Raw genomic sequence first — 27,497 nt, forward strand, 5'->3', positions numbered from 1 at the left:
TCTTTACACAAGTTGTACTTTCCTTAAATGTAGTTTTGTAATTGACTTAAACAAGGAAACAGGAAAATTGTGTTTGTTTCACAGTAAAAAAACTTTTCAATGGGGTAACCTAGGTAACCACAAGTTGTTTTCCTATTCGTTCTATCTAATACCGATTGGGGACTATATCAGCAGAGCTTGAAGATTATATTGACTTTTTATGAATATTCAAGGAAATAAATAAAAAAATAAAAAATAGAACTTCATTAATTTGTCATTATCATGACAGCAAACAGAGCAATTCTGTATTAAAATATAAGATAACAAATGTATTATACGATATATTATACTAAAGGTCTTGACTTTTTCCAAATGTTACGTTACAGCCGTTTTCAAAAAATTATTAAATAATAAAAAATCCTCAATCTACAGTACACACAATACCCCATAATGACAAAACAAAAACAGGTTTCTAGAAATGTTTACGAATTTATAATAAATATAAAACAAATACCTTATTTAGGTAAAAGACTCCATGTGAAAGGCTGCCACCTGCCATTATGCTGCATGATAGTGCAGGCTGGGGGGGTCTTTCTGGGTGGGAAACAACCCATGGATGAATTTCCATGTGGGTCCTGCTTTTTGTTAGAAATCCATGGGCTTATCAACACCAAAGATAACAATTATATCATTAACGTAACATTCCTTTTTGAAAAACAACGGCAACGCTAGCTATTCTCTCTTGGAATTTGAAAGGACTAAATTGTCCTATCAAACATTCCAGCTGTCTTGATATCCTAGCATGAAACCATATTGACATAGCAATGCTCCAAGAAACACACCCGCTACAAAAGGACGCACATAGAATAGAGAACCATTTGTACAAACTGGCTGTTTTTTCCCCCCATCAGCCCCAAACAAAACTAAAGGTCTAATTATAATGACGCATAAGAAACTCAAAATCACCATCTTGGGTAAAAGCGAATAATAAAAAGGCAGAATCACTTTCCTTAACTGTAGCCATAATGGAAATAAAATTGCCTTTACTCATATGTATGCTCCAATAACATATGATCCTACGTTTTTTTTATTCACTGAACAGCATATTGTTAGAATTAACTCAATTCTAACTGGTTATTGGGACAGACATGAAAACCATTTCGGACAAATCTAATAAGAAACTACAATCCGCACGCAACCAAGGGCTCTCCAACACATACTGTCTGATTACAACCTCATTGATGCCTGGTGAGCACATACTCCAAAAGCAAGAGAGTACACTTTCTACTCAAATAGATATAAAACATTCTCTCAATGTAATTTATATCATCTACACCTGTATCTTCTACAATGAAGAAAATAGAAACATGTGAGCTCGTCTGATCACCACGCTTACTACTGCCAACTGCACATTTCAGATTCCCCTAAAAAGAGCCACTACAAAATCCTACATTCTGGGATCAATTTGAAATTAAACTAAATGAATGAATGATGATCAATAGAAGTGTAGTCGATCTCAGGATTCTATGGAATGCCGTAAAAATAATGCAACTGCATTTGCATATGGGTTGAATAAATCACAATTAAAAGAAGGTATCAGAATGTAAAATGTTAACTGCATTAGAGCGTTCTCAACAAACCATTTTTTTCAGAGCAGGTAGCTACAGCGCATATTCGGGAAGATTCAGACCCCTTGACTTTTTCCACATTTTAGCCTTATTCTAAAATTGATTTAAAAAATAATAAATCCCTCAATCTACACACAATATCCCATAAAGACAAAGCAAAAAAAGGTTATATTTTGTGTGCACATTTATAAAAAATAAAAACCTGAAATATTACATTTACATAAGTATTCAGACCCTTTACTCAGAACTTTGTTGAAGCACCTTAGGCAGCGATTACAGCTTTGAGTCCTCTTGGGTATGAGGCTACAAGCTTGGCACACCTGTATTTGGGGAGTTTCTCCCATTTCTCTCTGCAAATCCTCGCAAGCTCTGTCAGGTTGGATGGGGAGCGTCGCTGCACAGCTATTTTCAGGTTTCGATCGCGTTCAAGGCCGGGCTCAAGGACATTCAGAGACTCCTGCTAAGCTGGGGGCTTAGGGTCATTGTCCTGTTGGAGGGTGAACCTTCACCCAAGTCTGCGGTCCTGAGCGCTCTGGAGCAGGTTTTCATCAAGGATCTCTCTGTACTTTGCTCCATTCATCTTTCCCTCTATTCTGACAAGTCTCCCAGTCCCTGCCGCTGAATAACATCCCCACAGCACCATGCTTACACCACCATGCCTCACCGTAGGGATGGTGCCAGGTTTCCTCCAGACATGGCGCTTGGCATTCAGACCAAAGAGTTCAATATTGGTTTCATCAGACCAGAGAATCTTGTTTCTCATGGTCAGAGTCCTTTAGGTGCCTTTTGGCAAACTCCAAGCGGGCTGTCATGTGCCTTTTACTGAAGAGGGGCTTCCGTCTGGCAACTCTACCGTAAAGGCCTGACTGGTGGAGTGCTGCAGAGTTGGATTTTCCTTCTGGAAGGTTCTCCCATCCCCACAGAGGAACTCTGTCAGAGTGGCCATTGGGTTCTTGGTTACCTCCCTGACCAAGGCCATTCTCCCCAGATTGCTCAGTTTGGCCAGGCAGCCAGCTCTAGAGTGTTGGTGGTTTCAAACTTCTTCCATTTAAGAATGATGGAGGCCACTGTGTTTTTGGGGACCTTCAATGCGGCAGACATTTTTTGGTACCGTTCCCCAGATCTGTGCCTCAACACAATCCTGTCTCAGAGGTCTACAGACAATTCCATCGACCTCATGGCTTGGTTTTTGCTCTGACATGCACTGTCAACTGTGGGACCTTATATAGACAGGTGTGTGTGCCTTTTCAATCAATTGAATATACCACAGGTGGACTCCAATCAAGTTGTTGAAACATCTCAAGGATGATCAATGGAAACAGGATGCAGCTGAGCTCAATTTCGAGTCTCATAGCAAAGGGTCTGAACACTTATGTAAATAAGGTATTTCTGTTTTCGCTTTGTCATTATGGGGTATTGTGCGTAGATTGATGAGGAACTAAGTAATTGAATCCATTTTAGAATAAGGCTGTAACTAAACAAATGTTGAAAAAGTCAAGGGGTCTGAATACTTTCAGAATGCACTGTATATACAGTACTAGTCAAAAGTTTGGACACACCGACTCATTCAAGGGTTTTTCATAATGTTTTTACTGTTTTCTACATTGTAGAATAATAGTGAAGACATCAACACTATGAAATAACACATATGGAGTCATGTAGTAACCAAAAAAGTGTTAAACAATCAACATATATTTCAGATTCTTCAAAGTAGCCACCCTTTGCCTTGATGACAGCTTTGCACCGTCTTGGCATTCTCTCAGCCAGCTTCATGACGTAGTCACCTGGAATGCTTTTCCAACAGTCTTGAAGAAGTTCCCACATATGCTTAGCATAACTAGTTGGCTGCATTTCCTTCACTCTGTGGTCCAACTTATCCCAAAACATCTCAACTGGGTTGAGTTTGGGTAATTGTGGAGGCCATGTCATCTGATGCAGCACGCCATCACTCTCCATCTTGATCAAATAGCCCTTACACAGCCTGGAGGTGTGTTTTGGGTCATTGCCCTGTTGAAAAACATATGATAGTCCCACTAAGCGCAAACCAGATAGGATGGCGTATTAATGCAGAATGCTGTGGTAGCCATGCTGGTTAAGTGTGCCTTGAATTCTAAATAAATCAGACAGTGTCATCAGCAAAGCACCCCCACCCCATCACACCACCTCCTCCATGCTTCATGGTGGGAACCACACATGTGGAGATCATCCGTTCATCTTTACGTCTCACAAAGACACGGCGGTTTGAACCAAAAATCTCCAATTTGAACTCATCAGACCAAAGGACAGATTTCCACCGGTCTAATGTCCATTGCTCGTGTTTCTTGGCCCAAGTAAGTCTATTCTTCTTATTGGTGTACTTTAGTAGTGGTTTCTTTGCAGCAATTTGACCACGAAGGCCTGATTCATGCAGTCTCCTCTGAACACTTGATGTTGAGATGTGTCTGTTAGTTGAACTCTGTGAAGCATTTATTTGGGCTACAATCTGAGGTGCAGTTAACTCTAATGAACTTATCCTCTGCAGCAGAGGTAACTCTGGGTCTTCCTTTCCTGTGGCAGTCCTCATGAAAGCCAGTTTCATCATAGCACATGATGGTTTTTGCGACCGCACTTGTAGAAACTTTCAAAGTTCTTGACATTTTCTGGATTGACTGACCTTCATGTCTTAAAGTAATGATGGACTGTCGTTTCTCTTTGCTTATTTGAGCTGTTCCTGCTGTAATATGGACTTGGTATTTTACCAAATAGGGCTATCTTCTGTATACCACCCCTACCTTGTCACAACAACTGATTGGCTCAAACGCATTAAGGAAAGAAATTCCACAAATTAACTTTTAACAAGGCACACCTGTTAATTGAAATGCATTCTAGGTAACTACCTCATGAAGCTGGTTGAGAAAATGCCAAGAGTGTGCAAAGCTGTCATCAAGGCAAAGGGTGGCTATTTTGAAGAATCTCAAATATATTTTGATTACTACATGATTCCATATGTGTTATTTCATAGTTTTGATGTCTTCACTATTATTCTACAATGTAGAAAACAGTAAAAATATAGAAAAACCCTTGTAAGGTAGGTGTCCAAACGTTTGACTGGTACTGCATCTTTGACAAATAGATGCATATCTGTATTCCTAGTCATGTGAAATCCATTTATTAGCCTAATGAATTGATTTCAATTGACAAATTTACTTATATGAACTGTAACTCAGTAAATGTTAAATATTGTTGCATGTTGCATTTATTTTTGTTCAGTGTCGGCGGTCTTGCATCCCTGTGTACTGTAAAAGCGGTAGCTGGGCTGGTAAAAGCATAACAGTTGTAAAGGTTTCAACTTCAGAGAATGAGAATCGATCTGGATACAGTACACTACTGTTTCTATGAACGATGTGTCTAGACCGGCCACTCCCCAGTAAAAGCATCTTCAAAACTTCAAATAAATTAGATTTTTCTAAAAAAAATATATATATTCCTTTAGCCCATCATTGACATTGGCTATTATTTGCAGGTTTGATTGTTACATAGCGCAGCTGTAGGGTTGATAGTATTTACAAAAACAAAATGACATTTTGAAGGACAGATGGAAAATATATTTTTTCCATTGGTCAAAGCAAGAAAGAAACATCAAAGCCCGACAAAGGTTCAACAGAGAACATGGACAGAACATAACATACTGGTTGGGAGGTGGACGAAGAGCGATTGTCTGATTTCCTAGCCGAAAGCTTCCTGTGTATACAGGGATAACAACGTCCCTCCTTTCAGGGGCTGACTGTTTCAGAGTCTGTTTTCAGGAGGAGCAGACAGGAGACTTTAGTCTAGGTCCGACAGGACCTCAGAGTGCCGTCACTCCCAGCATCCCTGCAGACAGCTCCTTCCCCCCACCCATGAGGCCCTGCAGGGTGGGGGTTATGGGTGTTGCATCTCTCTGCGGGGCCTGCAGGAGATCCTCCACCACCACGCACCCAGGCTTGGAGCGATGCCGCTTGAACGCCCGCTTCTCTGCCCTGCTCCTGGGCGGGGGCAGGCCGTCACAGAGGCGAGTGCAGGAGATGGCGGCAAGGCCGCATAAGGAGGGCTCGTCCGACTGGGAGGAGCTCTCTGAACTGCCCCCGGACGGGGGGTCCATGAAGGCGTGGTGGCTGAGACGCCCCATGCGGGGTGTAGGGTCTGTGGTGCCACCAGGGGTGCCGCCGTTACATACGGATGCTCCGTCAGCAAGCAGAGGAGCGCAGAGTGCAGTGCATTTCAATGTCTCCACGGTCTTCATCTTACTCCGTTTCTTCTGCAGAGGGAGAAGGGTTGGGGACAGAGGGCGGAAAGGTTGAAGAGCGGGAGATTTGACTTGTCGAGGTTGGCGATGAGAGATCATGTTCACAAGACAGTTATACTCTGAGAGTATGAGAGAGATGTTCCTTGAGATAGGGACACTATTCCATCCATACCTTTTTATTAGCTGGTAGAAAACTCAGTGGTTCAATAGTGCGTGGTAACTCTGGACCTGCGAGCACAAGGAGGAAACCAAGTAAATACATTTAAAAAAAAAACATTTTTTTTTACTGTTGAAACAATATTATTAATCAGCAAAACAAAAACTATCATTAACATAAATGACAAAGATCAAGACCCAAAGTCAGGTTATATTTATATTCATCAGCAACAAAGAAATCACAAGGGAGTACACTACACACAACACAGTCATAGGTAAACTTGCCTTCAGTGGTGGGTAACTGGAAGGAGCCCGAGTGCAGGAGAGGATACGACATTCCTCTCTTCAAGCTCATGTCTTCATATTCCCAGAAACGCCTGAGAGGAACACATGTGTCGGTTCGATTAGGACAAGACTTGAACACAGTATCCTGATGAGGCGAGTGTGTGGTGTCCCTTGGATGGGATAACTCCAATTCAAGGGTACCCTTGTAAGGACTTCATAACACGTTCATAGTAAGCAGTACATAAGCACAACCAATGGTGTTCCCCCCCCCTAGTGTAGATACCTCTCTGGGCAGCAGTAGCTATAGCTCTTGGATATAGGACGCTCCGGGTCTGTGGAGGGAGGATCACCGGCAGACATGCGACTGTGCTGGACACACAGCAGCAACCCCAGGAACAAACACAACACCAGGCACAGCAGGAGGTAACTCTGCCTTTCAGACACCTAAAACATCGGCAGAGCAAAACGAACACACAGTGCATCCATGTGGTGTGGGTTGGTAAAGCCTTTAAAGAAATATACAATTCATTTGAATACGGCTACATTCCAGGTTTGGGACCAATTCCATGTCAATTCAGGAGGCAAAACTTCCTTGTTCAAAAGTAATGAAGAATAGGACTTGTTTACTTACCGAATTGACTGACTTGAAATGAATTTGACCCCAACCCTGCTGTATTCAAAAGGCTAGGTAGGTATGCAGTATCTACCTGGCTCTGCAGCTGACTGACTCCGACAGACAGGTTGAGAACCAGCTGTGTGACGTCCTCCAGCTGGCCCTGCAACGACTGGATGGACTCCGTCTGTCTCTGGTCCTATAGGGATCCAGGAAACTAATGAGCTGGCCAATCACAAACACTCCCACAAGCCACATTCCCATACATAGCTTGATTTTTGATTGATTAACATCCAACCAGAGCCTTTCACACGACAGCCTTGACATTCTCATTATTCAAAAGGCCAAAACGGTGCGAGATTCCATCTTAAGATGGGCTTCGTAGTATGTAACACTCTATACAAACACATTGAAGGTGGCCCTCCACTCCCCACCTGCTCCTCTGCTATCCTGGATGTGTTCTGCAGTTTGATGATGGTTTTGTTGAAAGCCCTCTGCATCTCTTCCATCTGCCTTCGGTACCTTCAACACAATGACAAAACATCCCCATCTAAACCTTCAATGGACTGACTGTGTTCAAATGGAATTGAAAGCACTGGTTATTTCAAAAGCATTTCACTGTTTGACATTGGACATTTTAACGAAGGCTAACTGGATGATGCACAATGCTTAGTACGAGCCATCAACCTTAAAGGACCCGTACCTCTGACTGAGCTGCTCTAGGTAACGTCCGCTCAGCGACATGTTCATCTCCAGGGCCTTGATGCGGTTGTTGAGCCTCATGAACACAGACTCCTTCTGGCTGGCAGAGGCGTGCATCGGGTTCCCGTTCGCCTGTTCCGTGGGTTTGTGGAGCTCTGCGTAGAAGTCTGAGGGGGAAGGAGAGGGGGAGGGTGGGTGAAGCAGCTGCTGCCCGTTGCCATTGGGCGACGAGGTGAAGAGGATGTCCTCCACAAGCTCTGCTTCCCCCTTGGTTTCTGTTGCGACAGCCTGGCCATGCGAGGGGGGTTCTGTCATAACCACGACGGGGACAGAGCGGGACTCCCCAGGAGTAGTGTTGCCACTGCCAGCAGCACTCTCTGGTTCAGCTGTGGGGGCGGGAGGCTGCTGCTGCTCTGTGGGTGTGGAGACAGTGGGGAGGGGATGGGGATCGGCCACATGTGGGGGGTGGATGACTGGGATGTCTTGTTTGGCAGGCTGGACGTCCAGACAGGGCCTCTCTACAGGGGCTCTCCAACTCTGCTCTAGTGGACCACTGGGGCTGGAGGTGGTGACAGTGGGAAAAGGCTGCCTGTTCTCCTCCTGCTGCACCTCCCGGTTCTTCTCTGCCCCAGTGGCGGGCTGCTTCTGCCCGGGCAGGTCTTTCGAGGAGGCCTGGTGTGGAGGCTCAACAGCAGGGGTGGGCCTAGTAGCAGAGCTGTCGGTGTCGGTGGAACTGGGTCTGGGCAGGGTGGAGGTCTGGCTGGGCTCCAGGTGGGGCAGCTCAGTGCTGGGCTCTCTCTCTCCCACTGCCTCCGTCTCAACCCATAGAAGGTGTGGTGGGGCTTGAGTGGGACTTGCTCCCCTCTCCCCGAGGGCAGGGCTGGCTTCTCTCTCCTGAGGCTGTTCTCCCCGAGTGTGGGGCTGCTGTGGGGTCTGAGTGGTCGTGGGGGAGATGGTGAGCTGCTGTGACAGGGTGATGCTGGTTCCTGAGACTGGGGGTGCCTCTGGCTCCCTCTCCTGGCTGGTGCAGGTCCTTTGAACAGAACACTGGTGGAGGAGGTACTCCTGGAAGGAGGCTGAGCAGGAGCAAGAATAGGAGGAAGACAGGCCACAGTAGTCAAGGCTTTCTAGCTGTCGGAGGCCAGGGCAATGGTGCACCTCTCTGTCCCTCCCTTCCTCTTCTTCTTCCTCCTCCAGCATGGTAACTATAGACTGGACCTCCTCCTCCTCTATAGGAGTCACAACCGGCTCCTCCCCAGTTAGATTCTCTAGTTTGGGTTCCTCTGTGACAGGGGGTTCTGGAGTAGGGGGTTCTGGTGTGGGATCCTCTGTGGTAGTGACAGGGTGTTCTTGCACCTCAGACTGTTCCACGCCTACAGTGTCAGGCCTGGAACAGCGAGACGGGGACATAAGCTACTACAGCTGCAAAACAACATTATCATGCACATCCAAGCACGGTACATGCTAGGCAGAAAGATGCAAGACTCAAAGTCTTACTAATGACAAAGTTACCTCTAATTTACCCTGGTAAATATCATTGCTTAAAAAAAATAAAAAAAATACGTTTTAAATGACAAGATGTGTGACATAATTGTACATGTAGATAAAGTAAAAGACTAGGAGAAGAAGTGATTGGTTGGCTGGTACTTACACAGGGCTGACGGTGGAGGTGGTGTCTGGGTCAGATGATTTACTGGCAGTCAGGTTCACTGCCTGGCCTGAGAAGTTCCCTTCCCCTGGTCCTCCTCCCAGCACGTTGACTTTAATGTTGTTCACCATATTCAGAATGACATCTGGAACAACAAACAGCCCATTAGTGAACACTTATCCCAGTCACCGAATCCATCTCCACATTGGCTTCGCAAAAGGATAGCGACTCAAGTATGACACAGCACATTCTTTCAATAGTGATATGCAGTTTGATACCATATTTTTGTGACTGGTGTAACAGGATATTTAGCTGGCTGTACGTGTCGGTAACTCACCCTTGGCTGATCCTATGAGGTCATTTGAAGCTTCGTCCTCTACAGGAACATATCCAGGAGGATAATCTGAGGGTCACACGGCAGAGCGATAACACCACACTTACCAACATCAGTCATCCAAACAGTTCAAAGGTGAGAGGTAACATGTACATATAAAACCTGCAGTAGAGTCGCTTCAGGACTTCAGACGTTCACATTATATTACATCAGGTCTCCTCATGAAAGTGAAAATGTTGTGTACATGTAACATATAAAATGACCATTGGTCAATGTGTCATATCTTATCTAGCATTCACTGTCCCGGTGATGGTAATTGACAGGTATTCAAGCTACTGTAGAAGATGAGGCTCTCCTCTCACCGAGGTGGTCATCCTGGTCGCCATCCTGGTCTTCCGGTCTGTCCAGGGGGTCAGCGATCTCCTCGTACTCCTCCACCATACTCGTTCCAAACACCCTTCAACAGAGTGGAGAGAAACAGCTCTAAGGCATCGCACATAGTTGTGTTTTTGAATGAGATTGAGGATTGCCAAAGAATGGCCTACACTGACTGGTGGCTATATTGGTGAAGAGATGTTATACTCTAGGAGCCACTAAAGGGAAGAGAGATACGCCAGTAGCCCAGTAATAACACGCCAGTAGCCCAGTAATAACACACCAAGTAGGTTGAATAATAGTTAAGGTTATTATAAGAATCCTAAAGGAAAAGGTTTCAACTAGGGTATCTACCATCAAACTGGGACTTGGAAATACTACAAATCCCACAGTACTTACTATGACTGTGATATGTGCTTGTCTCACCTAGCTACTTTAAGATGAATGCACTAACTGTAAGTCATTCTGAATAAAATGTAAATGTAGTCATTATCAAGGGTGTATGCGTGGTTGAGTCTTTGGTCCCTTACAATAATGACCCCCTATGGTCCCTAGTGATTGGATTTGGGACATTATATTCCAGTTGCCTTTAAAAACAATTATATAAAAAGTTATATAAAAAAGAAACGTCCTCTCACTGTCAACTGTGTTTATTTTCAGCAAACTTAATATTTGTATGAACATAAGATTCAACAACTGAGACATAAACTAAACAAGTTCCACAGACATGTGACTAACAGAAATGGAATAATGTGTCCCTGAACAAAGGGGGGGGGGTCAAAATAAAAAGTAACAGTCAGTATCTGGTGTGACCACCAGCTGCATTAAATACTGCAGTGCATCTCCTCCTCATGGACTGCATCAGATTTGCCAGTTCTTGCTGTGAGATGTTACCCCACTCTTTCACCAAGGCACCTGCAAGTTCCCGGACATTTCTGGGGGGAATGGCCCTAGCCTTTGCTCAATGGGATTGAGATACGGGCTCTTCGCTGGCCATGGCAGAACACTGACATTCCTGTCTTGCAGGAAATCACTCACAGAACGAGCAGTATGGCTGGTGGCATTGTCATGCTGGAGGGTCATGTCCACCTCCAAATCGATCCCGCACCAGAGTACAGGCCTCGGTGTAACACTCATTCCTTTGACGATAAACGTGAATCCGACCATCACCCCTGGTGAGACAAAACCGCGACTCGTCAGTGAAGAGCACTTTTTGCCAGTCCTGTCTGGTCCAGCGACGGTGGGTTTGTGCCCATAGGCAACGTTGGTGCCGGTGATGTCTGTTGAGGACCTGCCTTACAACAGGCCTACAAGCCCTCAGTCTAGCCTATTGCGGACAGTCTGAGCACTGATGGAGGGATTGTGCGTTCCTGGTGTAACTCGGGCAGTTGTTGTTGCCATCCTGTACCTGTCCCGAAGGTGTGATGTTCGGATGTACTGATCCTGGTCTGCCACTGCGAGGACGATCAGCTGTCCGTCCTGTCTCCCTGTAGCACTCTTAGGCGTCTCACAGTACGGACATTGCAATTTATTGCCCTGGCCACATCTGCAGTCCTCATGCCTCCTCGCAGCATGCCTAAGGGACGTTCACGCAGATGAGCAGGGACCCTGGGCATCTTCCTTTTGGTGTTTTTCAGAGTCAGTAGAAAGGCCTCTTTAGTGTCCTAAGTTTTCATAACTGTGACCTTAATTGCCTACCGTCTGTAAGCTGTTAGTGTCTTAACGACCGTTCCACAGGTGCATGTTCATTAATTGTTTATGGTTCATTGAACAAGCATGGGAAACAGTGTTTAAACCATTTACAATGAAGATCTGTGAAGTTATTCGGATTTTTACGAATTATCTTTGAAAGACAGGGTCCTGAAAAAGGGACGTTTCTTTTTTTGCTGAGTTTATATATTTTTTTACAACCATTCATGCCTCTATAGGAGAAAAACTATGTCGGTGATTGGTTGGCTGTAGTTTTTGAAGAGATAATGTTCTGCAATCTCTGACTGCCAGAGCTGCCCCCCAGTGCCCCTGACAAAAGGCATCTTATTTCTATGGTGTTGGAGAGAGCTAAGTTCAAAGGCACTAGACTAGCAGTCTCAGATGCAACAGTCCCCTCGGCTCAGCCTTACCAACTGGTATAGGAGGGGCGACTAGGGGCACATTTTTACCACTCCTACTCTATTACTTAACAACCCCCCCCCCCCCCACACACACACTATCTTCAGCTTGATGGTAATCCATTACTGTACAATACCTGTGGATTCGGTAAATTGCTGCTTTTTACAGCTATATGTTATTTTATCTGCGATTTTCCCAATTTCCTTTTAAAATGTTCCATTAATTCAGTGTTTTTCTATTCATTGCCTACCTTACGAGGCTGAGAGGGCAGAAGTGTTCAGATCCATGGTGAGAGACCAGCTCCACCTGCGATGAAACACAGACACCATGAATATCCAGGAAACAGGCATCAGCGCATGGTGGGATTTGGCCGGTGGTCAAATTCTCATTGAAATCGTTGGAAAAATAGTCAAAATCCAGAAGTAAGTTGTTAACGTTGATGCTTTTCTGGGTGACCAGCGACAAGCTAGCGCACTTTGAAGCTGTGATCAAACATCCTTGCCCTAAAGAATGGGCTTCTCTACAGTAAAAATGATATGGAATTCTCATGAGTGACATGACTAGATGAATGATAATAATTACAAATATATTTTGATTGGCTTGGTCCAGATTGTATAGATTCTGTGCTACCTGGTCTGCAGTAAGCTAGGGCTGATCAGTTAGCAAGCTTCTCCTACTGTTAGCATTGTGACTAAACACCAAAGCCCTTCCATTCCCTCCACTCCTCTGTCTACATGCTCCTCCACAGACCGACCACCTCTAAGAGAGAAATGGGCTAACCTTTATGTACTTGGTGAACATCTGAAGCAGGAGAAACAAGAGAAGAGAAACATATAATTACAAGAGGAAACATGCACACATGCATTTAAAACAGGACCAAGTGTATGAATGCTGGTTCCTGCTCCAGTCCTCGGAAAAGAGGTACAGAAGCATCAGATTAAATACGAGAAGAACAGCGAGGTTTATACAAATCTCCACCGTTGAAAATGAACTGTTAGTATAAAAGAAATGTGAGATAATGTCTAGATGCTTTTTATAGTGGAGATCAAGTTTATAAATTGCCTGGCTGGGCTGATGAGACAGTGGATTACGCATTCAGATGGAACAGAGTAAAAAGGCATTTTAACGTCATAGATTTGGGCGGTGGTAACTTGTGGAATAGACACCGGCTAGAATGCGGTTTTAACCAATCAGCATTCAACCCACCCGTTGTATAATTGTAAACTATTACTCTAGAATGAGAGGACAAGCATACATAACACAGCCCTGCAGGATTTGAGTAAAGTGGGGGATACTCTAGTATTGATGATCTTTTCTTTTAATTTAAATAAGAAGTCCCATTCAGAATACCTCTTTCCCAAGAAAAACCTGAAAGAGTAGAGTGGGAGTAGAGAAGGAACAGGAGGACGCCATACACACCTTGACATATTTGGTATACAGATGCTCATCCAGAGGGAAACTCTGAACAGTGCGCTCGTCCCGAGCATGAAAAGTTCCCCGCTTCACCCACTTGTTGGTTGGGTACCTGACGGAGCATCATCCAACATCATTCAACCTACTGATCTATCCTTAGTGCAGTAGTAGTGACTGTTTCTGTTTGTAGCATTTATGATGTTCAGTATCAAAATGACAGATTAAAAGATATCAAAACGAGACATTCCCATTGGGGTCGTGTTCATTAGGCACCAAAAAGAAGAAAACTGACTAATACAGGGAGAGAATATCTGGTAAAAAAAAAAAAACAGCACTCATTTTCATTTCAGTTTCTAAACGGTGTAAAAATGTCATTGTTTTGTTGTTGAAACTGAGAAACGGAGGAGAGGAGCCTCCGGTAGCGTGGTAAAAAAAAATGGCGGAACATATTCTGCTGTTCTATCGCGCGTGCAATGATGTCCGAGGGGGGGAAAAAACAGTGTTCGTTATTTGCAGTAACTTCTTTGTTGTTGTAATATCCCAAACGGACGTGGCAGTTTCACCAATTTAAGGACACCAGCTTTAATGAACATGACCCAGGTCAAACCTGTCACTGATGGAGACCAGGAAGTCTTTGGGTGTGGAAGAGAAGAGCTCAAAGTTAGCGATGTCCAACTGCTTCACCTGGATGGGATCACACAGCTCAATGATGAACCTGAAGAAGAAGAAGAAAGGAGAAAGAAAAGAGAGAAAAAGAATGAGAAAGGAGAAAGAAAGAGAGAGAGGATGTTGAGGGATGAGGATACAGTAGGTGGTGAGTGGAGTAGTGGATGTTGTCCTACCTGTGGTTATAAAGGGAAAAAGCAACAGGGAGGTTTTACAGGAAGTATAAGCATAAGGACAGAAGACATTTTTGAGAGACAGATACACGAACTCTTAGAGCAGCAACACACAGGGATCTACACACACACACTCACCAGATCTTGTTGCTGCAGGGATTTAACATGTAATGATCCATGCTCTCCATTAATATGGCCGAAGTGCTCTGAGAAACAAAGATCCTTCCATCAAAATCTGCAACGCTAAACATAAAAATCTATATATTAGATAGGTTTGGAGGGTGACAGTTTGAAATAGATACCTTAGCCTCTGGGTTAGAACCCAGGATCTTTGCCCCACACTCCACCGATGCATAGTTGTTGAAGTTCTTCTGCACCTTCTTTACAGCGTGGGAGCCGCCGTTGCTGGAGGTATGAGTGGCCTGAGCTATGAAGAGAGATAGACTTTTAAATCAAAACCAGTAATTGATTGAGTGACTGAGACAGGCCAGGAACACCATCTATCTTACTCTTCTCGGTCTCCACCTCCATCATTTTCTTCTTCCACTCGTCAAAGGTGGGGATGTCCTCCGGATCCTTGGTTGCCACGCTGGGATCTGTCTCTGTGATGATGTGTGAGCTCAAGTCCTAAGAATCGCAGTCAACAGACAAGCATCAGACCTGGATCAAATACATAGTGTCTGTGTGTCAAATACTTTCATTTGAGGTCGGGATTATTAAGCTTGGAGGTTGTTACTTTTGGGACTATCAGCATCAGAAAACGTTATTGCTGTGCAACAAATGTTGGTGTTTCTCTACCTGTTCTTTGAGCATGTGGGAGGCGTTGGCCCCCTGAGCCAGCCCCACTGAGGCCTGACCTACCTTGACCAGAGGGGGGTCTATGTCAGTCTTGGTGCCCTTTCCCAGGGCATTGGATGTGTTCTCCAGGACAACAGGAAGACTACATATGGGGACAATAGAAAGAGAGCCTACATTGAAAAAATGTGTTTCGAACCTGAGCATCACTTGACTGTCTTAACCTGCTGATTTAAGCCTAGTCATTAGCTCTCTGGGTTCAGTCCTCAGGTAAGGCTAATAACTACGGGACCACCTCCGTTACACTGACCTGGTGAAGGTGTCGTCAAAGGGGTTGGTTTCTCCAGCTTCACAGTCGGCTATGGCCAGATCAGCATCGCTGGATTCTGACAAAGGGACATCAGACACAATTTCCTCTGGTACACTAGAGGATGAGCTAGGGGTGCTGGAGGGGTCTTCGGGGATGGGGTTGAGGGCAGGGGCAGATGGTGGAGGGGAGAGGTCAGAGGCGGGGGTTGGCTTCTGCTCTTGGGTGACAACGGCCTCTGGAGGTGGCTGCTCAGCCTCTAGCCGGGCCTCTGGCCATGCTGTCTCTTGCTCCTTCTCTGCTACAGAATCCTCCAGGTCCAACGTCTGGGAAACATCATCACCGCACTAAAACACCGAACTTAGTATTGATGGCCCACGACAACCACCCACCAGCCTGAGCCATACGTGCTGTATAACATTTAACGCTAAAAAGATTTCAGGAACAATCAAAATGTCTGATCAATAGGTCTGACGGACAGCATCCAAGTCTCAATTTGCACTTACACTAAAGAGAGAGAGACATCTGCTTCACATCTAGTAAACAAGCCAGGGTGGAGTAGTTTTTCAGGCCTAGTCGTTAGGATTCATCATTGCAGTACCGTGTGGACCCCAGGAGCAGTAGGTTGTAACAGCTAAATGGGGGATCTAAATAAACCAAACGAATACCTTGACATGCTCCTTGTCCTCCACCTCTGTGCCTGGAGTCTCCGCCTCCTCCCCTGCTAGGCCCTGCTGCTGTGTCTCCACCTCCTCTCCCTCTGGCAGCACCTCCTCTTCAGATAGGTACTGGGCATACTGGGACCCCCAGCCCTCCTCTACCTGAACAACACCCTAACAGACGGGACAGGAAGGAAACATTCGTTGCCGTTTGCTGTCTGGGCTAGGGGGCAGTATTTTCACGGCCGGATAAAAAACGTACCCGATTTAAACTGGTTACTACTCTTTCCCAGAAACGAGAATATGCATATTATTAGTATTTGGATAGAAAATACTAATACTGTTTGAATGGTGTCTGTGAGTATAACAGAACTCATATGGCAGGCAAAAACCTGAGAAAATTCCAAGCAGGAAGTGGCCCGTCTGCGAATTTGTAGTTCTCCCTTTGCTTCTCTATCGAAACTACAGTGCCCGTGGGGTTATGTAGCACTTTCTAAGGCTTCCATTGGCTCTCTAAAGCATTCAGAATGTGGATTGACGCGTCTCCTGTCTCCGGGCAGAGTACAGGAGCACAGTTTGTCAGTGGACAGCCTGGTGGCTAAGAGATTGGAAATGCGCGTTCACGAGACCTCGCCATTTTTTGTCTTCCTTTTTGAATGAAGACAGCATTGTCCGGTTGGAATATTATCACTATTTTACGAGAAAAATACCATAAAAATTGATTTTAAACAGCGTTTGACATGCTTCTAAGTACGGTAATAGAATATTTTGAATTTTTTTGTCTCGAAATGCGCTTGCGCGTTACCCTTTGGATAGTGACCTGAACGCACGAACAAAACGGAGGTATTTGCACATAACTATGGATTATTTGGAACAAAAACAACATTTGCTGTGGAAGTAGCAGTCCTGGGAGTGCATTCTGACGAAGAACAGCAAAGGTAATCCAATTTTTCTAATACTAATTCTGAGTTTAGTGAGCCCCGAACTTGGCGGGTGTCAAATTGGCTAGCCGTGATGGCTGAGCTATGTACTCAGAATATTGCAAAATGTGCTTTCGCCGAAAAGCTATTTTAAAATCTGACATAGCGATTGCATAAAGGAGTTCTGTATCTATAATTGTTCAAATAATTGTTGTGTATTTTGTCAACGTTTATCATGAGTAATTTAGTAAATTCACCGGAAGTTTTCGGTGGGAATACAATTTCTGAACATCACACGCCAATGTAAAAAGCAGTTTTTTGATATAAATATGAACTTGATTGAACAAAACATGCATGTATTGTATAACATAATGTCCTAGGAGTGTCATCTGATGAAGATCATCAAAGGTTAGTGCTGCATTTAGCTGTGTTTTGGGTTTTTGTGACATATATGCTTGCTTGAAAAATGGCTGTGTGGTTATTTGTGTCTATGTACTCTCCTAACATAATCTAATGTTTTGCTTTCGCTGTAAAGCCTTTTTAAAATCGGACAATGGGCTTAGATTAACGAGAGTCTTATCTTTCAAATGGTGTAAAATAGTCGTATGTTTGAAATATTGAAATTATTGCATTTTTTTGGTTTTTGTATTTCGCGCCACGCTCTTCCACTGGCTGTTGAATAGAGTGGGACGCTAACGTCCCACCTAGCCCCTAGAAGTTAAAAGAAATGTGTGTCAATAGGAAAGTTGCTTATATTAGGTATGTAGAAAGAAAATTAAAAAACATCTTATGGTCCAACAGGTGGGGCAGGTTATGTACCCTGTGATGGGACTTGTCGCCTGGGTCTTCCTCTCTGCTGCTGTCCTGAGCAGGTGCAGGCATGCTCTGAGCCTCTGGGGGCTGCTCTGCACAGCCAACATATTTAATTGGGTGCCTGGGGAAACACAGGAGAAGACATCAGTGTTATTGTTTTGGGCAAGGGGAGTAGAGTTAGGAGAGACCAGAGTAATGGGAAAAGTGGAATTGGAATTTCAGTTGACTTCCCGAATCGGCTTCATTTAGATTAAATTGACCCCGAATCCTGTTAAGATGTGGCAATATCCTGTAACCTAGCGTCACTATGTTTACTATACCAACAAGGACAAGCCTTAATCAGAAGGAAAACAACTTGATTTCAAAGAATCCGTGACTGAGTCATGAGCAATCAGAGGGGGCTGCTGCCCAGCAGTCAGAGTTGAGAGAGGTGATATGGGAACGACCAGGTGGCTGACAAACTGAGAGAGACACACATTTTATCTTATCACTGTGGGGGGCTGGCCAGGCTGGGAGGTCAAAGTCAAAACCTAAAGCCATGTGGCTGCACAGAGAAAGTGACAACTGCATGCCGTCTGTTGACAGTCTGACGGTGTGACAGGGAAATGGACAAGTCAATGTCACAGCTGTCCTGTTCATCCTGGCATGGGACAACAGAGATCACCGGTCAGTCAGAACAAGGCTTTAAATAGTTCCACTAACAACAATGTCACATTTCTACTGGGGACAGAGGTCCTTGTCTTGAGCTCCAGTGTCAAAATACTTCAACACAAACTTGGCCTTGTCAACAGCAAGTCTATTGTCTAGTAGTGAGGTTTATAGGGTAAGTCATCTACTCTGCTTGGCCACTGGAGTCTGGTAGGACACAAATACTGTAAGCTGTACAGTGTTTGTTTACCTTTTAATTCATAGCCAACAGTCTTAATGTAACCCCTGAGAAGCCATGCTGATTTTAAGGCACTAGACAATGAATAACGTATCAGAGTGTGTGGCCATTTTAACAACAGAATGGATTGTGGAAGGACATGTACTCCCGAGCATCTGCTGACCAACTGGCAAGTGTCTTCACTGACATCTTCAACCTCTCCCTGACCGGGTCTGTAATACCAACATGTTTCAAGCAGACCACCATAGTCCCTGTGCCCAAGAACACTAAGGTAACCTGCCTAAATGACGACTGACCCGTAGCACTCACGTCTGTAGCCATGAAGTACTTTGAAAGGCTGGTCATGGCTCACATCAACACCATCATCCCAGAAACCCTAGACCCACTCCAATTTGCATACCAACCCAACAGATCCACAGATGATGCAATCTCTATTGCACTCCACACTGCCCTTTCCCACCTGGACAAAAGGAACACCTATGTGAGAATGCTGTTCATTGACTACAACTCAGCGTTCAACACCATAATGCCCTCAAAGCTCATCACTAAGCTAAGCTGGGAATAAACACCTCCCTCTGCAACTGAATCCTAGACTTACTGACGGGCCGCCCCCAGGTGGTAAGGGTAGGTAACAACACATCCGCCACGTTGATCCTGAACAAAGGGGCCCCTAAGGGGTGCATGCTTTGTCCCCTCCTGTACTCCCTGTTCACCCATGACCGCATGGCCAAGCACGACTCCAACACCATCATTAAGTTTGCCGACCACACAACGGCGGTAGGCCTGATCACCGACAAAGATGAGACGGCCTATAAGGAGGTCAGAGAGCTGTCAGTGTGGTGCCATGACAATAACCTCTTCCTCAACGTGATCAAGACAAAGGAGATGATCGTGGACTACGGGGAAAAAGAGGGCCGAGCACGCCCCCATTCTCATCGACGGGGCTGTAGTGGAGCAGGTTGAGAGCTTCACGTTCCTTGGTGTCCACATCACCAACAAACTATCATGGTCCAAACACACCAAGACAGTCGTGAAGAGAGCACGACAATGCCTATTCCCCCTCAGGAGACTGAAAAGATTTCGCATGGGTCCTCAGATCCTCAAAAAGTTCTACAGCTGCACCATCGAGAGCATCCTGACTTGCTGAGTCACCACCCGGGATGGCAACTGCTCGCTACAGAGGGTAGTGCATACGGCCCAGTACATCACTGGAGCCAAGCTTCTTGCCATCCAGGACCTCTATACCAGGCAGTGTCAGAGGAAGGCCCTGAAAATTGCCAAAGTCTCCAGCCACCCTAGTCATAGACTGTTCTCTCTGCTACCGCACGGAAACTGTACCGGAGTGCCAAGTCTACGTCCAAAAGGCTTCTTAACAGCTTCTACCCCCAAGCCATAAGACTGCTGAACAGCTAATCAAATGCCTACCCGGACTATTTGCATTGACCCCCCCCCCCCCCCCCCACCCACCCACACACACTTTTTTCTACGCTGCTGCTACTCGCTGTTTATTATCTATGCATAGTCACTTTACCACTACCTACATGTACATATAACCTCAATTACCTCGACTAACCTGTACCCCCGCACATTGACTCGGTTTCGGAACCCCCAGTACATAGCCTCGTTATTGTTATTTTGTTGCTCTTTTATTTTTATTTTTTTACATTCGTTTATTTAGTAAATATTGTATTATCTTAAACTGCATTGTTGGTTAAGGGCTTGCAAGTAAGCATTTCACGGTAAGGTTTACACCTGTTGTATTTGGCGCATGTGACAAATACATTTTGATTTGATTTAGACAGTAGAAAGAAACTAGACAGTAAAGCAAAAGTAGGCCTACTTGCCAAATATAGTAAAATGTCATCAAAACCATTAGCCAAGACTACATCCCTACACTTCTGAGGAATGTCAATGATGAGTCAAGATCAAATAGGCTAAACTATTATCTGTCACATCACCTACAGTGGGGGAAAAAAGTATTTGATCCCCTGCTGATTTTGTACGTTTGCCCACTGACAAAGAAATGATCAGTCTATAATTTTAAATTGTAGGTTTATTTGAACAGTGAGAGAGAATAACAACAAAAATATCCAGAAAAACGCATGTCAAAAATGTTATAAATTGATTTGCATTTTAATGAGGGAAATAAGTATTTGACCCCCTCTCAATCAGAACGATTTCTGGCTCCCAGGTGTCTTTTATACAGGTAACGAGCTGAGATTAGGAGCACACCCTAAAAGGGAGTGCTCCTAACCGCAGATTGTTACCTGTAAAAAAGACATGTCCACAGAAGCAATCAATCAGATTCCAAACTCTCCACCATAGCCAAGACCAAAGAGCTCTCCAAGGATGTCAGGGACAAGATTGTAGACCTACACAAGGCTGGAATGGGCTACAAGACCATCGCCAAGCAGCTTGGTGAGAAGGTGACAACATTTGGTGCCATTATTCGCAAATGGAAGAAACACAAAAGAACTGTCAATATCCCTCGGCCTGGGGCTCCATGCAAGATCTCACCTCGTGGGGTTGCAATGATCATGAGAACGGTGAGGAATCAGCCCAGAACTACACGGGAGGATCTTGTCAATGATCTCAAGGCAACTGGGACCATTGTCACCAAGAAAACAATTGGTAACACACTACGCCGTGAAGGACTGAAATCCTGCAGCGCCCGCAAGGTCCCCTGCTCAAGAATACATATACATGCCCGTCTGAAGTTTGCCAATGAACATCTGAATGATTCAGAGGACAACTGGTGAAAGTGTTGTGGTTAGAGGAGACCAAAATGGAGCTCTTTGGCATCAACTCAACTCACCGTGTTTGGAGGAGGAGGAATGCTGCCTATGACCCCAAGAACACCATCTCCACCGTCAAACATGGAGGTGGAAACATTATGCTTTGGGGGTGTTTTTCTGCTAAGGGGACAGGACAACTTCACCGCATCATTTGACGGGGCCATGTACTGTCAAATATTGGGTGAGAACCTCCTTCCCTCAGCCTGGGCATTGAAAATGGGTCGTGGATGGGTATTCCAGCATGACAATGACCCAAAACACACGGCCAAGGCAACAAAGGAGTAGCTCAAGAAGAAGCACATTAAGGTCCTGGAGTGGCCTAGCCATTCTCCAGACCTTAATCCCATAGAAAATCTGTGGAGGGAGCTGAAGGTTCGAGTTGCCAAACGTCAGCCTCGAAACCTTAATGACTTGGAGAAGATCTGCAAAGAGGAGTGGGACAAAATCCCTCCTGAGATGTGTGCAAACCTGGTGGCCAACTACAAGAAACGTCTGACCTCTGTGATTGCCAACAAGGGTTTTGCCACCAAGTACTAAGTTATGTTTTGCAGAGGGGTCAAATACTTATTTCCCTCATTAAAATGGAAATCATTTTATAACATTTTTGACATGCGTTTTTCTTGATTTTTTTGTTGTTATTCTGTCTCTCACTGTTCATATAAACCTACCATTAAAATTATAGACTGATCATTTCTTTGTAAGTGGGCAAACGTACAAAATCAGCAGGGGATCAAATACTTTTTTCCTCTACTGTATGCTTCACGGAGTCGTGTCTGAATGAGGACATGGTTAATATAAATCTAGCTGGTTTTTCTATGCATCCGCATGACAGAACAACAGTGTCTTGACAACTCAAGGGCGGGGGCGTGTCTCTCTTTGTTAACAACAGATCGTAGGCGATCCCTAATATTAAGGAAGTCTCGAGGTTCTGCTTACCAGACTGAGAATAGCTCATGATAAGCTGTAGACCATACTACACTGAACAAAAATATAAAACGCAACACCATATCCCATATTTCATGAGCTGAAATAGAAGATCCTAGAAATGTTCCATACGCATAAAAAGTTTTTTTCTCTCAAATGCTGTGTACAAATTTGTTTACAACCCTGGTAGTGAGCATTTCTCCTTTGCCAAGATATGCCACAACTGTCAGGTGGATGGATTATCAAGAAGCTGATTAAATAAACAGCATGATCATTACACAGGTGCACCTTTGCCTATAATTTCCACCTGTTGTCTATTCCATTTGCACAACAGCATGTGAAATTTATTGTCAATCAGTGTTGCTTCCTAAGTGGACAGTTTGATTTCACAGAAGTGTGATTGACTTGGAGTTACATTGTGTTGTTTAAGTGTTTAAGTGTTTAAGTGTTCCCTTTTTTTTTTGAGCAGTGTATATTGGTTCAGTGTATTTCCCAGCATATTTTTCGTAGCTATCCATTTACCAACACAAACCGATGCTGGTACTAAGACCGCACTCAACGAGAAATATAGGGCCATAAGCCAAAAAGAAAATGTTCATCCAGAGGCAGCGCTCCTAGTGGGCGGTAATTTTTATGCAGAAAAACTGAAATCCTTTTTAACTCATATCTACCAGCAAGTCACCTGTGCAACTAGAAAAAAATATATAATAACTCCACACACAGAGACATATAGAAAGCTCACCCTTCATTTGGCAAATCTGAACAGAATTCTATCCTCCTGATTCCTGCTTACAAGCAAAAACTCAAACAGGAAGTACCAGCGACACACTCAATTCAGAAGTAGTCCGAGAAAGCGGATGCTAAACTACAGGACTCTTTTGCTAGCACAGACTGGAATACGAAGCATGTGACAAATAAAATTGTATTTGATTTTGCTACACATTCCATAATTTGTTTAACCAGAGAGGCTCGTAAACAATAACTAATGCTGCATACTCCAAGAAAGGTTCAAATCTCACCTTTACGGTAAAAAAAATATATAAATTGCTGAGGTGTAGTCACAAGCTCAAGTAAACAGTACAAATATGATAAAATATGAAATATTTTATATGTTGTATTTCTTATTCAACAAAACTGTATGAATGAGTCTTGAAATGACTTATGTTTTCTAAATATAGTATAATCAAATTATAAAATGACTAACTATAAGATTTCACCTTCCTCACAACTGTAAAATACATATTTGTATGTTCAGTGTTACAGAAAATGTGCATAATTTCTAAAGGTCTCTCTTGATCAAAACGTCTGCGGCCATCACTGTGAACGTATCACACAGCTCTAGCTTGGCTACCTGAACTCGTTAGGAACTTGTCTTTCATGTCTATGACAAACAGAAAGTGCTATTTTTTTTTTTTTTTTTTATCAATTAATTCATTATTTTAGATTATTGGCTATAAATTGATCTCCAAACAGGGCTTGAATTTATCTTTTGTGGCAACTTATCCTTCAGACAAGTAGGACAGATTTTTTACTTGTCCGCGAGCTCAAATCACTTATCCCAAAACTAGAAAAAGGTCTGTAACACCACGGGCCAAAAAGGTGACTGAAAATTGTGTTGTATGATGCAAGGAACCACTTCACAAAATAACACTCATTATCATCACTGGTATTGACGACAGAGGACTGCTGGTCTCTGATCCCATGTATCACACAGTATATCCTGCCGTTGACGCCTTGAGAAGGGCACTTAACCCTCCATAAAGTAGAATACTGCACTGACAGGCTACTGTATAAAACACGTGGTCCGTCAACCCTCCATCTGGAGAGCAACTGGGTGTGCAGGCTTTTGATCCAACCCTGCTCAAACGCACCAGAGTCAGCTTATCAAGGTCCCGTTGAGCCACTGATATTTTACAATGTGGGGTGTTCGAGCATGAATGGAGCAAAAGCCTGCACACCCAGTAGCTCTCCTGGAGGATGGTTGGCCACCCTGCAACATTACAATCGAATACGTTTTATGTCTTTATAAAATAATTCCCTCATTCAATGAACCAGGGATCATATGGCTAAGATGAGTGAGGTAGCTAACTAAGATGTTTATCTATTTGTAAGGTTAAAATATTCAGTGTTCAGGGGAGATCTTGACAGCATAGGAGTTACTTGTCAATAAGGCTATTCTAAGATTTTTTTAACAAATTTTTTAACTTTGTCAGAATTACATGGCCAGTATTGAATAGCGGAGAATCCTAGCCAATTTTGAGCGCTTGAGAGACGGTTTTATAACCAGAGTATGCAGCATTGGTTTCAACTGAGCACCCGTATCCACTGCGCACCTGTATCAACTGTGGTTATACACGAGTGCCGGTGGAAGGTTTTTAGGACATTGGACACAATAAATGACATTAATACAAGCTAATAGCTAAATAGTTAACTACCAAGATAGCCAATTCAAAACATAGTGTAGTTTGGCAGGTTATCTAGTTAGTATAATGTATATCATTATTTTACCTACCTCTCTCCCCTCTGGAAGGCCCACTGGCACACACAGGTGATGCATACACCATGACTTTTCCAGGATTTCCCTTGCTGACCAAAAATTATGCATTGATCTCAAAAACGCATCTCGCAACTGCATGATTGAAAGACCGCTTGTGCCTGTCAATGCAGGCCTACAATAATTATACTCTGATGCTCTCTGCAAGCAGACAAGCGTTAATGTCGAGCCCTGTCTAAATGTACTACAGAGACGAAACCACTCTCTACTGCTGAGCTACAATGTAAGAATTCCAGGCATATGCGTTGTTAGTGGCTGTGACGTAAGGTTCAGCCAGGAGTTGATGGACAGTCAGAAGACCGAATTAAATGGTAGGAGGGACATATCAGCTTCTAGTGGTGTCACATTTCACATCCTGCTTCACACAGGCAAAAGAGACTTCCCTGATTCTCACGGACACAGGAGTATATCACTCAATGGAATCCATTTCAATCTATGTTCTCCACAAATCGATTTAGAAGCTAAAATGTCTGTTGGAACCGGCTTGTTGACCATGTAACGTACGAAGCGAACAATTTAGTGTGAGAAACCAGGCTAGGTTCTTTGACCTTTCCTCGATAAGGTCTTCAGGCTATTTAAATATCTGACTGAGTATGAATGTAGCATTGGTGTGTAGTTAAAGTAAACTAGGTGCATTCTTCTCCATAAGCACCTCTGGATGGACCATGTCAACTGTTGTGTCAAAGGATTTACAGCCAGGGGTCAAGACCTAATCGCAGCTAGCCTGCTAGCTGACTGACTAACGTTACGTGGGCTGTAAATCCCCTCAAGAGCTGAAGAGTCAAATCCTGTCTTTCACAGAACAGAACACACGCCCTCAGGCTCAGTACTGGCCGTGCAACAACCCAGCAAAGCAATGGCATACAATGCAATGCCAGTTTTTTTGACTTGATCTATTTTTAAAAGCTGTCCTATTCAGTATTATATAGGAGTGTTGTTTATTTAACTAATAGTTCCATGTTTGTTGCAATGGTGATGGATGGTGAGGCAGGACGAGGGCGGCATTTGACGGATTGTTGACATACCCTGAATTTGATAGCTAACTAGCTAATGACACTGAAAACAAAACAATAACACGGAAAAAATGAACAGTTTAATTGAACTAGTTAGGTATAGTAACTGGCAAACTGCATTTGACATCTCAGACGAGTCGACTGAACAAGCTACAGTAGTTAGTTACTGTATAGTATAGAGAGCTACGTTAATTTACCACTTGGCTAGACAGCGAGTGGCTAGCTACCACTAAAAAACAACTAGCAGCGAGCTAGTTAACGTTATGCTTGTTGTAGTTCATTATTTTAGCATCTCTTCGAACGACTTTTGAATAACGTTACTAAGTGCTACAAAACATCTTTCTTGATATGAAAGTGAAAGAAAGTACTGTAAGGCTGTACTTACCAACACGGTAAAAACACAAGTAGGCACACTGTCACAACTCGCCACAGTCTCTTTTTCATCATCATCCCGCAGGGACCAACATTCTCGCCGTTTACCTACAAAATGTATCAATACTGTCGTTATTCAACAGTTGTATGTTTTAAGTCCACGTAGTAGCTATCGAACTTCTAAATTGACAAGCTACAGATCTGACATCTAAAACTGCTAGCTAGCTAGTTTCCTACAAGTGTATTGTACTGTTGGCTGTCAAATCCAGTGGTGGTGTGTACTGTCTGGAGACCTTGCGTACGTACCGCCAACCAGCCCCAGCTGTCATCGTGTCCCCCCGCTCTGTCCAATGAAAACGCAGTAAAAATCTAAGACAGTACAGTATGAAGACAAGCAGAAACTGCTTCTCTAATAGAAATATCCGATATAGCTTTGAGTCGATGTCATGGCGACGTTGGATAGCTAAACTCATGAGCAGACACGTCCAACGGTCATCTCGCGCCGAACTGCGCATGTGCAAGCCGTCACCTCAAAAGCAGCTTTCGATATAAAGTTGTTTTTGACGAAAATGAAAACGTGTCAGTTTGTCACTTTCACGAGGTTGTAATAATAACATGTTCCACTACTTAATATATTGGCTCGAATCCAGGTTGTGCCTTTAGATTTCAAGAAAATTAACAACTAAGAAAGTTTAGTAAGATGGCAGACAGACAGACATGGCATCTCTGCATCTAGCCCGCAACCGGAAGGCTCTCCAGAGGCTGGTGCAGTCTGCCCAACGCATCACTGGGGGCACGCTGCCTGCCCTCCAGGACACCTACAGCACCCGATGACACAGGAAGGCCAAAAAGATCAAGGACATCAACCAACCGAGCCAAGGCCTGTTCACCCCGCTAACATCCAGAAGGCGAGGTCAGTGCAGGTGCATCAAAGCTGGGACCGAGAGACTGAAAAACAGCTTCTAACTCAAGGCCATCGGACTGTTAAATAGCCATCACTAGCCGGCAACCCCGCGACTTTAGAGGCTGCTGCCCTATATACATAGACATGGAATCACTGGTCACTTTGGAACACTAGTGACTTTAATAAATGTTTACGTACTGCTTTACTCAT

At 44.0% G+C, this 27,497-nt stretch overlaps 1 protein-coding gene across 4 annotated transcripts; it reads right to left on the minus strand.

Moving 5' to 3' along the window:
• Positions 1-26,935, minus strand: LOC106600415 (SUN domain-containing ossification factor). 4 transcript variants are annotated; one of them, XM_014191734.3, is made up of 23 exons: positions 26,690-26,934; positions 26,397-26,491; positions 17,846-17,960; positions 16,116-16,280; positions 15,451-15,794; positions 15,207-15,285; positions 14,855-14,972; positions 14,648-14,772; positions 14,484-14,551; positions 14,114-14,221; positions 13,513-13,618; positions 12,874-12,894; positions 12,344-12,399; positions 9,972-10,066; positions 9,613-9,678; positions 9,279-9,420; positions 7,629-9,014; positions 7,360-7,447; positions 7,020-7,124; positions 6,596-6,756; positions 6,313-6,404; positions 6,044-6,099; positions 1-5,883 (listed from the first exon to the last, which is right to left on the minus strand). In XM_014191734.3, the coding sequence occupies exons 2-23, from the start codon at positions 26,459-26,461 to the stop codon at positions 5,434-5,436; spliced, it is 4,011 nt and encodes a 1,336-aa protein (XP_014047209.3). In that variant the 5' UTR covers positions 26,462-26,491; positions 26,690-26,934; the 3' UTR covers positions 1-5,433. The 4 variants fall into 4 exon arrangements, with proteins under 4 accessions (XP_014047209.3, XP_014047210.3, XP_014047212.3 ...); XM_014191735.3 differs by having other exon boundaries at positions 15,451-15,773; positions 26,690-26,931; XM_014191737.3 differs by lacking the exon at positions 12,874-12,894 and having other exon boundaries at positions 26,690-26,935.
• Between the last annotated feature and the right edge of the window lie 562 nt (positions 26,936-27,497).

This window comes from Salmo salar, chromosome 03 (genome assembly GCF_965601325.2).
Source record: "Salmo salar chromosome 03, fSalSal1, whole genome shotgun sequence".
NCBI lineage: Eukaryota > Metazoa > Chordata > Actinopteri > Salmoniformes > Salmonidae > Salmo > Salmo salar.

Excerpts from the sequence above, each read along its gene's own strand:
- LOC106600415 (XM_014191734.3), bottom strand. The coding sequence starts at position 26,461 with ATGATGATGAAAAAGAGACTGTGGCGAGTTGTGACAGTGTGCCTACTT. Across the intron at positions 16,281-17,845 it reads GCGACAAGTCCCATCACAGG|GGTGTTGTTCAGGTAGAGGA; the intron begins GTACATAACCTG and ends CCCGTCTGTTAG. Across the intron at positions 10,067-12,343 it reads TGCCCTCTCAGCCTCGTAAG|GGTGTTTGGAACGAGTATGG; the intron begins GTAGGCAATGAA and ends ACTCTGTTGAAG.